The sequence below is a fragment of the Camelina sativa genome, chromosome 15 (genome assembly GCF_030686135.1).
Source record: "Camelina sativa cultivar CO46 ecotype springtype chromosome 15, ASM3068613v1".
Taxonomy (NCBI): domain Eukaryota; kingdom Viridiplantae; phylum Streptophyta; class Magnoliopsida; order Brassicales; family Brassicaceae; genus Camelina; species Camelina sativa.
This window is the reverse complement of record NC_141894.1, coordinates 2,946,929-2,959,991: the sequence shown is the minus strand read 5'-3', so window position 1 is coordinate 2,959,991 and position 13,063 is coordinate 2,946,929. Positions and strand designations below refer to the sequence as shown.

Below are 13,063 nucleotides of genomic sequence, written 5' to 3'. Positions count from 1 at the left end.
TGCACAGGTAAGAGAGATCAATCGAGAAATATGATTATTATCATGTTTTCTATCGAAACTTCAAACATTTCTAAAATCAGTTCAAGAAAAAAATGGTGTCTACCAGTGTGGGACAACCTGACCAATGTCCGCATCACAACCGACTTGTTAACCATTGCTAAGCTCAAAGTTTAAACAGAGATGGTCTAATAAAAGATTTGGGACTTCTTTGATGTAACAGTTTTTCCCAATTAAACAAAAAAAAAAGTTTCAAAATTAAATAAACAAAAAAGTTTGTATCTAAAAGATCTCAAGGAACTCAACGACGAAGCTGCTGCAAACAGGACAATGACCTTTCTGAGCCATAAGCTCTTTAGAACAGAGCTTACAAAACGTATGACCACAAGGTGAGAAAGATGCGCCTTTGATTTTCACCATGCATGCGCAGCAACTAAGCTCTCCTTCTCCTCCTCCGTGACCATCACCTTCTTCCTCGTAATTCTCATCGTCTTCTTCTTCTTCGTACTCCTCCTCGTCATCCATGGCGTATCTTGATCCTGTTAATCCCATTTGTCGATCTGTCTCTTCCAACAGATCCATCAACGACATCGTCTGCTTCGGCGCAGAAGCTGACGACGATTTATTCTCCTCTGTTTCTTCCTCTTCATCGTCGTCATCTTCATCTTCGTCTTCGCTTCCACCAGCCGCCGCAGCTTCCGCTTCCGCCGCTTCTTGAGCCGCAACCGCTTCTCTCGCCGACATCTGCCTCTCTTCCACGAACGTGACGATCGGAGGACGTCGTCTGTTATCTTCTTCGACGTCACTGTGATCTCTAACGGAGTCGTGCCGTGATAACTGCGGTTTAAAGCTCCTAGACGACGGTCCATCTCCTAAAACGTTGATGTCAGGCGAATCGTCCGGGTGGTTTTTAATCGACCCGACCCGCATTGAAGATCCGCGCGTGAACATAGCGCGTCCTGAAGAACCAGGTGGATCAGACATGGGTAGTACGTTAACCAGTTCTCGGATGTTACCGTTGGTTAAACCTGCGGGGTGTGATCGTAACGCTGTTCCAAAGTGTTTGGTATTAGGGATAAGGATATCCGAAGCAGGGATAGGAAGAGACGAGGTCCAAGCGGAACCGCTTCGTTTGAGACGGAGCTTCTCACGGAAAATTTGCCACGTGGTACGATCTTTGTGACCTTCTTTGACGTATTCCTCACGTATGATATCGAAAAGCGTTTGGCTTGTAGGACGGTGCGGTACAATAGTTTTTTGTGGTAAAGGTGGTGGAGATGGGGGAGATGACGGTTGTTGTATAACGATGTCGCCGCCAAGAATAGCGTCTAGACTTAGTCCGGCTAACGAGTTACTACGGCTCTTTAACGCCGACATTTAACTCCACGCATCGATATGTTACCTCTTGCATCGAAGTTAGAGAGTAGGAATCATCGCATTTGCTTATTGAATTTTTGTTTCAAAAAAATGGGAGTTGTGTATTCTGCAAAAAAAAGGGCTGAAAATATTTGGGATTGTGTTTTAATTTTTTTATCATTTACACTTTGATTCTATTTTTTTTTGTTTACCTCCTTAAATTGAAAGAAAACTTGTGGGTATAAGTGTCTTGGAATGGAGAAGAAAGAGTGAGGAAGAACGAGTCTTACGGTTAATAAAAAATTATCTAAATTAAGGATGTCGGTATAATTTTTTTCGTGGATAATAGAAAGCTTTTTTCCTACAAAATTTGTATTTTTCTGATTAATGCGATTTATCAAGTTTTAAAACAGGAGTGACTGGTTAATGAGGTTTGTGGAGATGAACGTAATATTTGTATATGGTTGGAAAATAAAAAAGTACAGAATGGTGTGAATCCGTGATTGGTACAGAGCTTTAGTTTTTCTAAGATATATCGGTATTATAGAAAACATTCAGAATTGGAACAACACAGTCAATATGTCCGAGTGGTTAAGGAGACAGACTTGAAATCTGTTGGGCTTCGCCCGCGCAGGTTCGAACCCTGCTGTTGACGATAGCTTTTTTAATTTTTATCTCAACTTAGCCAAACCAAACAAATTAATACTACTTCCAACACCTTGTTTTTTTTTTCCCGATAACACATTCAACTTAATGTTTCCATTACGCTGCCGCTTGGTATCACACATAGCTCAAGTAACTGGCATAAGGAAATCTGTGAGATTCTCAGACTTCAGCATGAAACTGCTGATTCAGAGGATACATACATGCAGAGGAAATAAAAATCACAAACCATTTCGGAGGTGACACATGACAAAAGTCGAACTCAAGAAATAAACTAAGTCAAAATCGCATACAACAAAACCTCGTAATATAATAATAGTATGAAGTCGGAGCAAAACTTGCGAAAACATTCAATAACGATAAACTGATAGAATTCAGTACTTGACTGGTGCAAGAACGTCCAATTGAGATCCAAGTTTCTCTTCAGCAACCTTCTCGGCCTTAGCTCTGAGTTTGTTAAGTTGCTTCTTTCTCTCATAAACCACTTGAGCTCTTTCCTTTCTCTTGTTCTCCAACTCCTGCTCATTATTATTAAACTTTATCAATTAGTTTATGATCTCTCCTTATAACCATTTATCTATGACATCTTAAAACAACACATTTATGAGGTGTATGCATGTTATCTGTCTTATCTCTCCTTCTAACTCAAATTATTTGATCAGATTAGGGACAGAAAGTAGCAGATAAGAGAAACTGACGGTGAAGTGAAACATACCTTGATGGTGTCGTAGTGGTTCCATCCGACTTCAGAAGAAAGGCGGCCCAACAGACAGTATTTGTGCCCAGCCTGCAGCCTCAAGACCCTAATAGATAGAGGAGGAAAAAGATTCACGTTTAAGAGACGTCCCAATATAAATTAAAGACACAGAATAAATGAAAAATGAAAGGGTAAAAGTACAAACTTGAGAGCGTCAGGAATGACCATCTTCTTGACCTTGTCGTATGGTGTAGGAACACCTTCAAAAACCTTCAAGCGAGCAAGTGCATTAGCTCCACGCTTAGTCTTGTGAGGAATCATACTGCCACCAAAAAAAATACAAACTCTAGTAAGTTAGCTACACAATACATTCAACAACAAATCCACATTGGGATACTCACATATTTCAATTTACATCTTTTCAAAAATGTTACAAAATTGTATAACCTACAAAGCCATCAAATCAAGTCAACTCTTATTTAAGATTCACTACTCTGTGCTCAAATACGAGCTACTCCATTATATCATGTTTTTTCATAAGCTACACTATTCACAGTACCAATTTCGTAAAATCAGAGCTCGAGAATTCTAAAAACAGAGAGAGAGAGAGAGAGAGGGAGATAGATGTACGAACCCGCGAACGGTACGCCAGAAGATCTTGGAGGGAGCACGGAAGTGAATAGGACCGTGAGAAGGTTTAGTGTTCATACGCTTGCGGAGGAATCTCATGTACTTCATCTTCTGACGAACAAGTCCGCCGGAGAGACAAATCTCCTCGCACCGTACAACCACAACCTTCTGGCCATTGAGCAGCTCCTTTGCTGTAATCGAAGCCAAACGACCGAGCATGTGGTGACGAGCATCAACCACCACGCGTTTCGCGCATATCCCTGATCCAGACACCATTTTCTTTCACTCTCTCAGCTCTGATCAGCCGCAAGTCCTCCGGGTGGGTGATTAAAAGTGAGCAGCTTTTTCAAATTAGGGTTTTTGCGTGTCCTTTTTATTGGGCCGATACAAGTGGGCCGTTGGATAATGTAATCCAATATATTTAGACCCAACTTTCTATTTTGCAAAATTTTAAATGCAAAAAGGTAGATTTGGAAAGTAATATAAAATATAGGGGTTCAATTGTGAAAGTAGAAAAGGTGAAAATATGATACACTTCACACCTACATGAGTTGTGTGACAGACATGCGTGGATTCTGGAAACTCATACGATATGTGAGCGATTCATGTCATGTCAGAGCAAATCTCAAGTTTCAAATAATCAGAGTATCAGATATAAGCATTCTTATTCCCCTGAAATTGTATACTACATTTGGAGATGGCCGGAAATCGAAAAGTTTTAAACTTATTGGAGCTTTCTCAGCATAGAAGCCGACATGATTGTTGGCTCCTCATTGACGGGAAGGTCCCCAATAAAATTATCTTTCATTCCATTTTTCTTATGTATCAAGAGCTTTGTTTAATCGAGTTTCAGTTTGTGTTAATTATATTGTGAAAAAAAAACAGGTCTATGATGTAACGGATTTCTTGAAGGATCATCCTGGTGGAGATGATGTAATCTTGTTTGCTACAGGTAATTAAAGCTTATGATGATCACTTGATATAATCATCATGGTGATGAAAACTCTAGAGAATTCTTCATGTGATGAAACATGTTTTGTACTAATATAGGGAAAGATGCGACTCATGAATTCGAGGAAGTGGGTCATAGTTCATCTGCAAAAGCCATGTTAAGTGAGTTTTATGTAGGTGATATAGACTCGACCAAGGCCAATGATGTTGCTATTACTACTGCCACTCCTACTCAGACCGAGCAGAATCAAGATAACAAGAACTCTGAGTTGTTGATTAAGCGCTTTCAGTTTCTTGCTCCTCTTCTGATCTTAGGTTTGGCTCTTGGTGTTCTTTTTTATCAAGACTGATCCATCTTTTCTATAAGAATCGATACGGTGATCGGGGGCAAATTATAAAATATCGATGTGTACATGTGTTGAACTAATTTGCTTTTACGTTCCTCTGTATTGTTCATTTGTTCTGTATAAGACATCTTAATTGTAAAAGTGACAATACATTTAAAAAGCATGGGTATGTCACAGTCATGCATTATGTCCCTTCTGATTTTCCGGATAGTTATAATAACTTATAACATCAAATGTCGTGCACAGTTGTGGTCTAAGACTCGGTAGTTGACAATCATCAAACCTAGATAAATCACTCTTGTTTTAAATATTGAAAGTGAGTTGATAACATGCAAAACAAAACAAACAAAATTCATTCCGAAAAACATATACTTCAGATCTCATAAAAGCATGGCTAAATTTAAAAATTCTAGAAAAGTGTTAAATAGGCTCAAATAGGAAATAACTAGTTTCAAAAAACCCCTCATTAGTACACTGCCTAAGAAAGGCATCCTATACACAACTCTCTGTGTTCAACCTTGTCTTGGTCATGATCCAGGCATTTTTTGCTACACGATTTGCTCTGTAAAAGTGTTCTTCTTCCGAATATATTTTTAACTTTTAAATCGAAGCCTGCAAGTGTCTTCTATATGTATACCAAGCTTCCCTCATATGCTCATGTAAATTATGTTCACAAAATCAATAGCCAACAAAGAAAAGCTGATAATAAGAAAATTGCAATTATATTGACAACTTATACAAAATGATGTTGACCAATAAGTACCAAATAATCGTCTTCACTCATAACTGATAGAAGGGAGAGTGATGATGACTCGTTTGATTGCAAATAATATAAAACATACACAAAATTAGAAGATCAATTGCAAGAAGAAATGATTGCATATATAGACATGGAAGCGATCAGGAGGAAAGTGAAAGAAATATTAGGATTTAGGAACTGCATTTAGGGGGCTTTTAGGGGGCTGTATTCAACTTGACATTTTAAGTGATTTGGGTAAAAGTTACAAATCCTGTGTTATTCAATCATGAATTTTAAAAAGTCTCTTGAAATTCACTGTTATTGAAATGATGATTTTAAAATCTACTTTAAAATCCACTGTTATTCAAAACAGTTTGTGGATTTGGATTTTTATAAGTTGTAGGGATTTTGGAGGATTTGAGAGGATTTGTTTAGTTAAAAATATACAAATCCAAATCTCATAGTTTTAGCTGAGATTTCAAAGAATTTGACTATAAATCATATCAACTTCCCTAAAATCTATCAAAATTTCAAATTTTCTAAATTCCATCAAATCTTCCAAAATCATTATTTCAATACACCCCCCTTAGTTTTATGAGAATAAAAAAAAGTTGTGAATCTTTGACGTATTATTTTGCTGAGAAAGGAGAATACTGCCGTTATATGTAAATTAGTTGAAATATATGTAATTTTTCTGTTTTCTCTTTTTACCACGATCTCATTTTTATTTTTAAAAGAATAATTTATTTATGTGATATTGATTTCTGTTTTTTATTTCTCATTTAAAGTTGGGTTTTCAAAGTTAGCCATTAATAAGATCATGACACGTGTCAAGTATACGATGAGATATTGACATATGCAAAAATTATTATTTTTTGAAACAGTTAATTAAGATAATAACATTAAAAAATATTCTTTTTTTAAAACAGTTAATTAAGATAATAACATCAAGTCTACATAAAATTTACATCTTTATATCTAAAAAAAATTCCTAAATCAAAAAGAAAAATTGACTAAACTAAATATATTTTTCATTGTATGCTAATTATCTTATACTTGTTTTCTCAATTAGATTGATAACTTGATATATGTCAAAATTGTTAATGGCTTACTTTCAAAACCCAACTTTACATAATAAGATTTTAAAATTTTGCGTAATAAAATATATTTTTTAAATAATTTGTTTCTACTGATTTGTCAAAATTTTGTTGGTGTAGTGTAGGCCTGGGCAAAATACCCGGATCCGAATATCCGATCCGAACCCGATCCAAAAAACCCGATCCGAATCCGTATCCGAAATTGTAAAATATCCGAACGGGTTCTAAATCTCTAAATCCGAAAACCCGAATCCGAACCCGATCCGAACCGAAATCCGAATGGGTATCCGAATATTCCAATATTATTAATATATAGTAGTAATATATTAGTAATATTTATAATTTTGATAATATAAGTGTTCAAAATATTCAGATTTTTAGATATCTTTGACAATTTGAAGTATTTAAACTGTTTATTAGTAAATATGGATATAAAATACTCTAAATTTTTAGATATATTGCGTATTATTGAATAATTTAGACTAAATTAGATACTAAAATTTTGAGTTTTGTGAACTTTGGATAATCCGAATCCGAACCCGAAATACCCGAACCAAACCCGATCCGAACCCGAAGTCTAGAAATACCCGAATGGGTCCTATACCTCTAAACCCGAAAATCCGAAAACCCGAAATACCCGAACCGAACCCAAACGGGTACCAGAATGTCCAGGCCTAGTGTAGTGACTTGTGTTTGGTAGAAAGTGTTAAATAGGCTCAAAAGATACAAAAGCGTAAAAGCCCAATAACTGGCCCATAATAAAAGACATCGTCACTTTTCGCAGCACTTGGTGGTTCTCCAATTCCGTGTCGAAATCTTCTTAGGGTCAGACGATCTAATAAAGCCGGATCGCTGTATAGAATCAATCAGTTTCGTTGCTGCGCAGTTTCTTCAACTTGAGGTAGTCGTCGTCGTCTTTGCTCTGATTATCAATTATTGATCTTAATGTAGAATTTTTTTTTAAGCTCACATTCAATGGTAAATTGATCCAGATCTTTCCGATTTTTTTCAGATTAAGGGGAATTCTCACTTACCTGAAGAGGGACTAGTTAGATCGTATTGCTCGAGAAAGATTGAAAAGCTTAAGTTACCCAATTTTGAAAGATCAAAAGATTTTAAATAGGCGGATCTGTCCAAGGTCGAGGTCGGCACTTTGTTAGAGAAGTACACTAGTTTAATTCCAGATGATACGAAGCTTCCGTGAACGAATCTGATTCTTAGGCTACTCATCGGAGAGAATCTGGAATTTGTATTTGATCTGGTCCTCTTTGGAATTGTATTTGATCTGGTCCTTTAGGTGGTGCTAAGTTGTAATCAATAATGGGTACGGAGAATAAAGGCTATCCAAATTTTCCAGCTAGACCTGCCCCATCCTCCTCTCCATTCGCATCTGCTCCGCCGCCAGGGATTCCTCCTCAGTCCGGTGGACCACCCACTGGATCAGATGCGGTTGGCTTTAGACCTTTTCCACCATCTGCATCCCAACCTATAAGACCTTTCACTCCTTCTGGTCCTCCTCCAGCTCCAACAGTGGGTGGGATGAGGCCTGCCCAACCTTCTCCTTTCGTTTCTCAGATTCCAGGGAGTAGACCTCCGCCCCCTTCATCTAATTCGTTTCCTTCAACAGCATATGGTCCTCCTCCTCCTCCTCCTGGTGCTACCCCTTTTCAACGTTTTCCATCTCCGCCATTCCCGACTACACAGAACCCTCCTCCTCAAGGTCCTCCTCAAACTCTTGCTGGTCACTTTTCACCTCCAATGTCTCTTCGCCCACAGCAACAACCGATGGGACCTCCCGCACAAACTATGACATCTGGGCTACCTGGAGCAAATACTTCCCCCTCTCCTGCAGATTTTAATATGGCTGCCAGACCTGGTTTTCAACAGTCAATGCCTCCAGTTACTCAGTCTTATCCTGGTGTGGGAGGTTCACAGCCATCTTTTCCTGGTTATCCGAGCAAACAGGTCTCACAGCCCCCTCCGATGCCATTCCAGGGTCCTCCAGGACCTCCTCCAGTCTCATCATATCCTCCTCAGATAGGAGGTTTTGCTCAGCGACCAAATTTAGCAGCACAGCAGAATCTGCATCCAAGCTACGCACCTCCTACCAGTAACGTTCAAGGCTTGGTTGAAGATTTCAACTCGCTATCTCTTGCATCTATTCCTGGATCGATGGAGCCAGGACTTGATCATAGAGCATTCCCAAGGCCATTGGATGGTGACGTGGAGCCAAATTCATTTGCTGATATGTATCCCATGAATTGCCATTCTAGATATCTTCGACTGACGACTAGTGCTATACCGAATTCACAGTCTCTGGCTTCGAGGTGGCATTTACCTCTAGGAGCAGTGGTTTGTCCACTTGCAGAGACTCCTAAAGGGGTTAGTTACTAGATTCTTTCTTGTTTTTTTATGATCTGGAACTCTTCTAGTGTTACATATAGCCACAAATAACTTTGCCTTTTTTTGGGTGCTAATTGTCTTTTTATCTGTGCAGGAGGAAGTACCGCTTATTGATTTTGGCTCAACTGGCATCATCCGCTGCAGAAGATGCCGTACCTATGTGAATCCTTATGTGACTTTCACAGATTCTGGAAGAAAGTGGCGGTGTAATATCTGTTCTATGCTTAATGATGGTAATTTTCCATATTTTAAGGATTGCTTTGTTGAACAATGTGCTATAGAGCATAATTTCTGTTTGCTTAAGTTATCTGTTGTGTTCTTTCTCTGTTTTTTCTTGATGGGGAACGTCTATTTGATAACTATTCTTAGTAGAATTATCGTAAATGAATCTGGTGAAAGCTACAAGGAACTGTTATGGGTGTTGTAAATGAACACAATGGAATCCTCTTTTCTCTTTCTTTAAATCATTTGCTCGATGGTGGCATATTGTCAATACTTTCAGACATAGTTATGGGTTAAATTTCTTGTTCAGTGCCTGGTGAATACTTCTCACATTTGGATGCTAATGGCCGAAGAATGGATATGGATCAACGGCCTGAGCTGACTAAGGGCAGTGTGGAAATCATAGCTCCAACTGAATACATGGTTCGGCCTCCGATGCCACCTATCTACTTCTTCCTCATTGATGTTTCAATTTCGGCTACTAAAAGTGGGATGCTTGAGGTAAGCATGATCGATGTGGAAACAGTATTCATTATTGTTCCATAGTTAGTAACTTATAATTCGTGTGTGATTTTATCTGAATACACTATGTACAAATGTATCATCTATACATCTATACCGCCCCTGTTTCTTTGTCTAGCATAGATGCTCTCTCTCTCTCTTTCTCTCTCTCTGTCTGTCTCTTTTAGATGGCAGCTTTCCTAATTGTAGATCTTACACTGACATTTTTGCTCCTTTCGCAGGTTGTTGCTCAGACGATTAAGTCTTGTTTGGATAATCTGCCTGGTTATCCTAGAACTCAAATTGGATTTATCACCTATGACAGCACTTTACATTTCTACAACATGAAGGTTAGAGAATTGTGAACACACAGGAACTTTTGTTTTGAAATTATTTAGCTTCCATGATTTATTATATGTGGACCTTCGCAATGCAGTCATCTTTGAGCCAGCCGCAGATGATGATTGTAACGGATCTGGATGATATATTTCTCCCATTGCCAGATGATCTCCTTGTCAATCTATCTGAATCTAGAACTGTGGTGGAAGCCTTTTTAGACAGTCTACCTATGATGTTCCAAGATAATGTCAATGTGGAATCGGCTTTTGGTCCGGCGCTCAGAGCGGCATTTATGGTTATGGTTAGTTACTATCCTGCCATTTCAAAATAATTATAACATAATTCATTTGATGTTACGTGTCCTATATGGATCTTTATTTGAAATTTGGGTCAGTTTGTTGACTGTGTTTCTCTCTCTATTTCAGAACCAACTTGGGGGCAAGTTGCTAATTTTCCAGAACTCGTTACCTTCTCTTGGTGCTGGGCGGTTAAAGTTGCGGGGAGATGATCCTCGTGTCTATGGAACTGACAAAGAATATGCATTAAGGGTAGCTGAAGACCCCTTCTATAAGCAAATGGCTGCCGATTGTACCAAGTTCCAGATAGGAATTAATGTTTATGCATTCAGTGATAAGTACACTGATATTGCCTCCTTAGGTATGTGAACGTTATGGTTATCAGTTGATGTTTATCTCAGGTGTCTGGAGTCATGGGTGAAGTTAGTGGTGTCCCTCTTGAAAATTGCTGTTCTAAAAGATGAGCCTGTAATTTTAATTCTTTGGTTTCTGTAGGGACTCTGGCAAAATACACTGGAGGACAGGTGTACTATTATCCAGGTTTCCAATCATCTGTTCATGGAGATAAGTTAAGACACGAGCTGGCTAGAGACCTTACAAGGGAAACTGCGTGGGAGGCGGTTATGCGAATAAGATGTGGAAAAGGTTTAAGAGTTTTTTTTTTTGGTCACCAAGGTTTAATAGTTTATTATACAATATTTTATTTTTTACCTGATATCTCAAATAATTGCTAAATACATTAGTATGCTACATGTGATCTTATATATTTTTCATGCAGGAATTCGTTTCTCGTCCTACCATGGGAACTTCATGCTAAGGTCTACTGACCTGATTGCACTTCCTGCTGTTGACTGTGACAAAGCGTATGCAATGCAGCTATCTCTCGAAGAGACACTGCTAACAACACAAACTGTGTATTTCCAAGTCGCTTTGCTGTATCCTTGAACAGTTGATATTTTATACATACTTGATTTTGAAGTTTAATTTTCAGCTGGTACAACACATCATGTGGCTTTTAGTAATCCTTAACAGAACTAAGATATACCGCGTCTTGCGGAGAGAGACGTATAAGGGTACACACATCTGTTGCACCGGTGGTTGCAGATCTTGGGGAGATGTATAGACAAGCAGACACTGGTTCCATTGTCTCTTTATATGCTAGATTAGGTAGGTTACGTTCAAGTTTTGCTCTGATATATCATATGCTACTTTTGATACTATTTAATGACAATTTTAAATTCTGCAGCAATTGAGAAATCTTTGTCCGCAAAATTGGATGATGCACGGAATGCAATACAGCAAAAGATTGTTAAGGCTCTCAAAGAATATCGTAATCTTCATGCGGTGCAGCATAGGTTGGGATCCAGATTAATATACCCAGAGACTCTGAAGTTCTTGCCATTGTACGGAATGGCAATTATTAAGTCCACCCCACTTCAAGGTGGCCCTGCTGATGCTTCTCTTGATGAGCGCTGTGCGGCAGGGTTCACCATGATGGCTCTGCCTGTTAAAAAGTTATTGAAGCTTTTGTATCCCAATTTATTCCGTGTTGACGAATGGCTTTTAAAGGTTTGTGCAACTCTATCTCAATATCCATAATCAAACATTATTAGTGTTGAAGAAATCGTAAACGATTTATGAATTCACATGTTTGCAGCCATCAGCAGACCACGATGACTTGAATAACGTATTAAAGAGGTTGCCTCTGGCTGCGGAGAGTTTGGATTCTAGAGGCCTTTACATTTATGATGATGGTTTTCGATTAGTTTTGTGGTTTGGCCGGATGCTTTCACCTGATATTGCGAAAAATCTTCTTGGGGCCGACTTTGCAGCGGAGCTCTCAAGGGTATGTATAATTACCCACAGGCATCCTTACTATTCACGATTTGTGGTTCCTTTCATTTTATAGTTTTGAAACATCACATTCTGTGTGTCTTACTCCGTGTTGGGTCTCTTAGGTTACGTTTCAAGAGCAGGGGAATGGGATGTCAAAGAAGCTAATGAGTTTGGTAAAGAAACTGAGGGAGAATGATCCTTCATATCATCCCATGTGTTTTCTAGTGAGACAAGGAGAACAACCCCGAGAAGGCTTCCTTCTCCTGAGAAATCTCATTGAGGACCAGATGGGCGGTTCAAGTGGTTATGTTGATTGGATTTTGCAAATTCAGCGCCAAATTCAACAAAACTAAGGTAGCTCACAATGGTAACGAACCTTCAATTCCATACCGTAACATTTCCAATACATGCTTAGTGTCCCGAATCATGTTCGACGGATCTTATGAAGCTGTTTTTGTTTTTTCAGACAAGTAGGGTGCCTCGTTGTAAACCATTGAAGAAGTCTCGAGCACAAAAATCTCCTAGTGAAAGAGCCGGGTCATGGCAGCCGCCAGGCTTCCTTAAGCCATAATGTGTTGTTTTGGGGAAAAAAGAAGCGCTACTTTGGATATTTCTTCATTTTGTTTCCTATTAGACCTTTTTCTCAAGTATAGGCTTTCATTTGCCTAACCAGAATGGTTTTGTTTTGTCCATGAGATTAGTCGTTGTTCAATCTTTTCTTCTCTTTCGATTTTTCTTGTTGTTGTGCGTCTGTTCTAGATTTATTTTGGGAGGTATCAGTTCATGAATCTGTCGTAGAAGAAGATGGCTTCTTTTCAGAATTTAACATATTTATTCTTATATAATGTTGTGAAAAAACCTTACATTCTGATGAAATTGAGCAAGTGAGATGAAAACGGGTAAATACCATTTTTGTATGTATTAACTTTGACCGAATACTTTATTGGCTTTGTGGGAAAAGCAACTAGACTTGTTTTAAATGCGGGGAA

The 13,063-nt window shown here is 38.5% G+C and overlaps 4 protein-coding genes and 1 non-coding gene across 6 annotated transcripts; 3 read left to right on the top strand and 2 right to left on the bottom strand.

Moving 5' to 3' along the window:
• Positions 1–207: 207 nt before the first annotated feature.
• LOC104744873 (uncharacterized) lies at positions 208–1,716 on the bottom strand. Its single transcript, XM_010465989.3, has one exon. It carries the CDS (start codon positions 1,372–1,374, stop codon positions 280–282), a length of 1,095 nt encoding a protein of 364 aa, XP_010464291.1. The 5' UTR covers positions 1,375–1,716; the 3' UTR covers positions 208–279.
• A 210-nt stretch (positions 1,717–1,926) lies between these two features.
• TRNAS-UGA (transfer RNA serine (anticodon UGA)) lies at positions 1,927–2,008 on the top strand. The gene has a single exon. It is a non-coding gene; the product is annotated as a tRNA-Ser (tRNA).
• Positions 2,009–2,270: 262 nt separating this feature from the next.
• Positions 2,271–3,731, bottom strand: LOC104744874 (large ribosomal subunit protein uL13z). Its single transcript, XM_010465990.3, has 4 exons — positions 3,348–3,731; positions 2,919–3,035; positions 2,732–2,819; positions 2,271–2,534 (listed from the first exon to the last, which is right to left on the bottom strand). The coding sequence occupies exons 1-4, from the start codon at positions 3,617–3,619 to the stop codon at positions 2,391–2,393; spliced, it is 621 nt and encodes a 206-aa protein (XP_010464292.2). The 5' UTR covers positions 3,620–3,731; the 3' UTR covers positions 2,271–2,390.
• A 123-nt stretch (positions 3,732–3,854) lies between these two features.
• LOC104744875 (cytochrome b5-like) lies at positions 3,855–4,835 on the top strand. Its single transcript, XM_010465991.2, has 3 exons — positions 3,855–4,127; positions 4,229–4,295; positions 4,394–4,835. Exons 1-3 carry the CDS (start codon positions 4,041–4,043, stop codon positions 4,642–4,644), a joined length of 405 nt encoding a protein of 134 aa, XP_010464293.2. The 5' UTR covers positions 3,855–4,040; the 3' UTR covers positions 4,645–4,835.
• Positions 4,836–7,189: 2,354 nt separating this feature from the next.
• On the top strand, positions 7,190–12,978 carry LOC104744876 (protein transport protein SEC24 A). 2 transcript variants are annotated; one of them, XM_010465992.2, is made up of 14 exons: positions 7,190–7,378; positions 7,490–8,859; positions 8,975–9,113; positions 9,413–9,603; positions 9,846–9,953; positions 10,040–10,243; positions 10,368–10,599; positions 10,734–10,883; positions 11,017–11,173; positions 11,278–11,405; positions 11,485–11,807; positions 11,896–12,084; positions 12,197–12,428; positions 12,541–12,978. In XM_010465992.2, the coding sequence occupies exons 2-13, from the start codon at positions 7,798–7,800 to the stop codon at positions 12,425–12,427; spliced, it is 3,114 nt and encodes a 1,037-aa protein (XP_010464294.2). In that variant the 5' UTR covers positions 7,190–7,378; positions 7,490–7,797; the 3' UTR covers position 12,428; positions 12,541–12,978. The 2 variants fall into 2 exon arrangements, with proteins under 2 accessions (XP_010464294.2, XP_010464295.2); XM_010465993.2 differs by having other exon boundaries at positions 7,233–7,378; positions 12,197–12,441.
• The last annotated feature ends 85 nt before the right edge of the window (positions 12,979–13,063 follow it).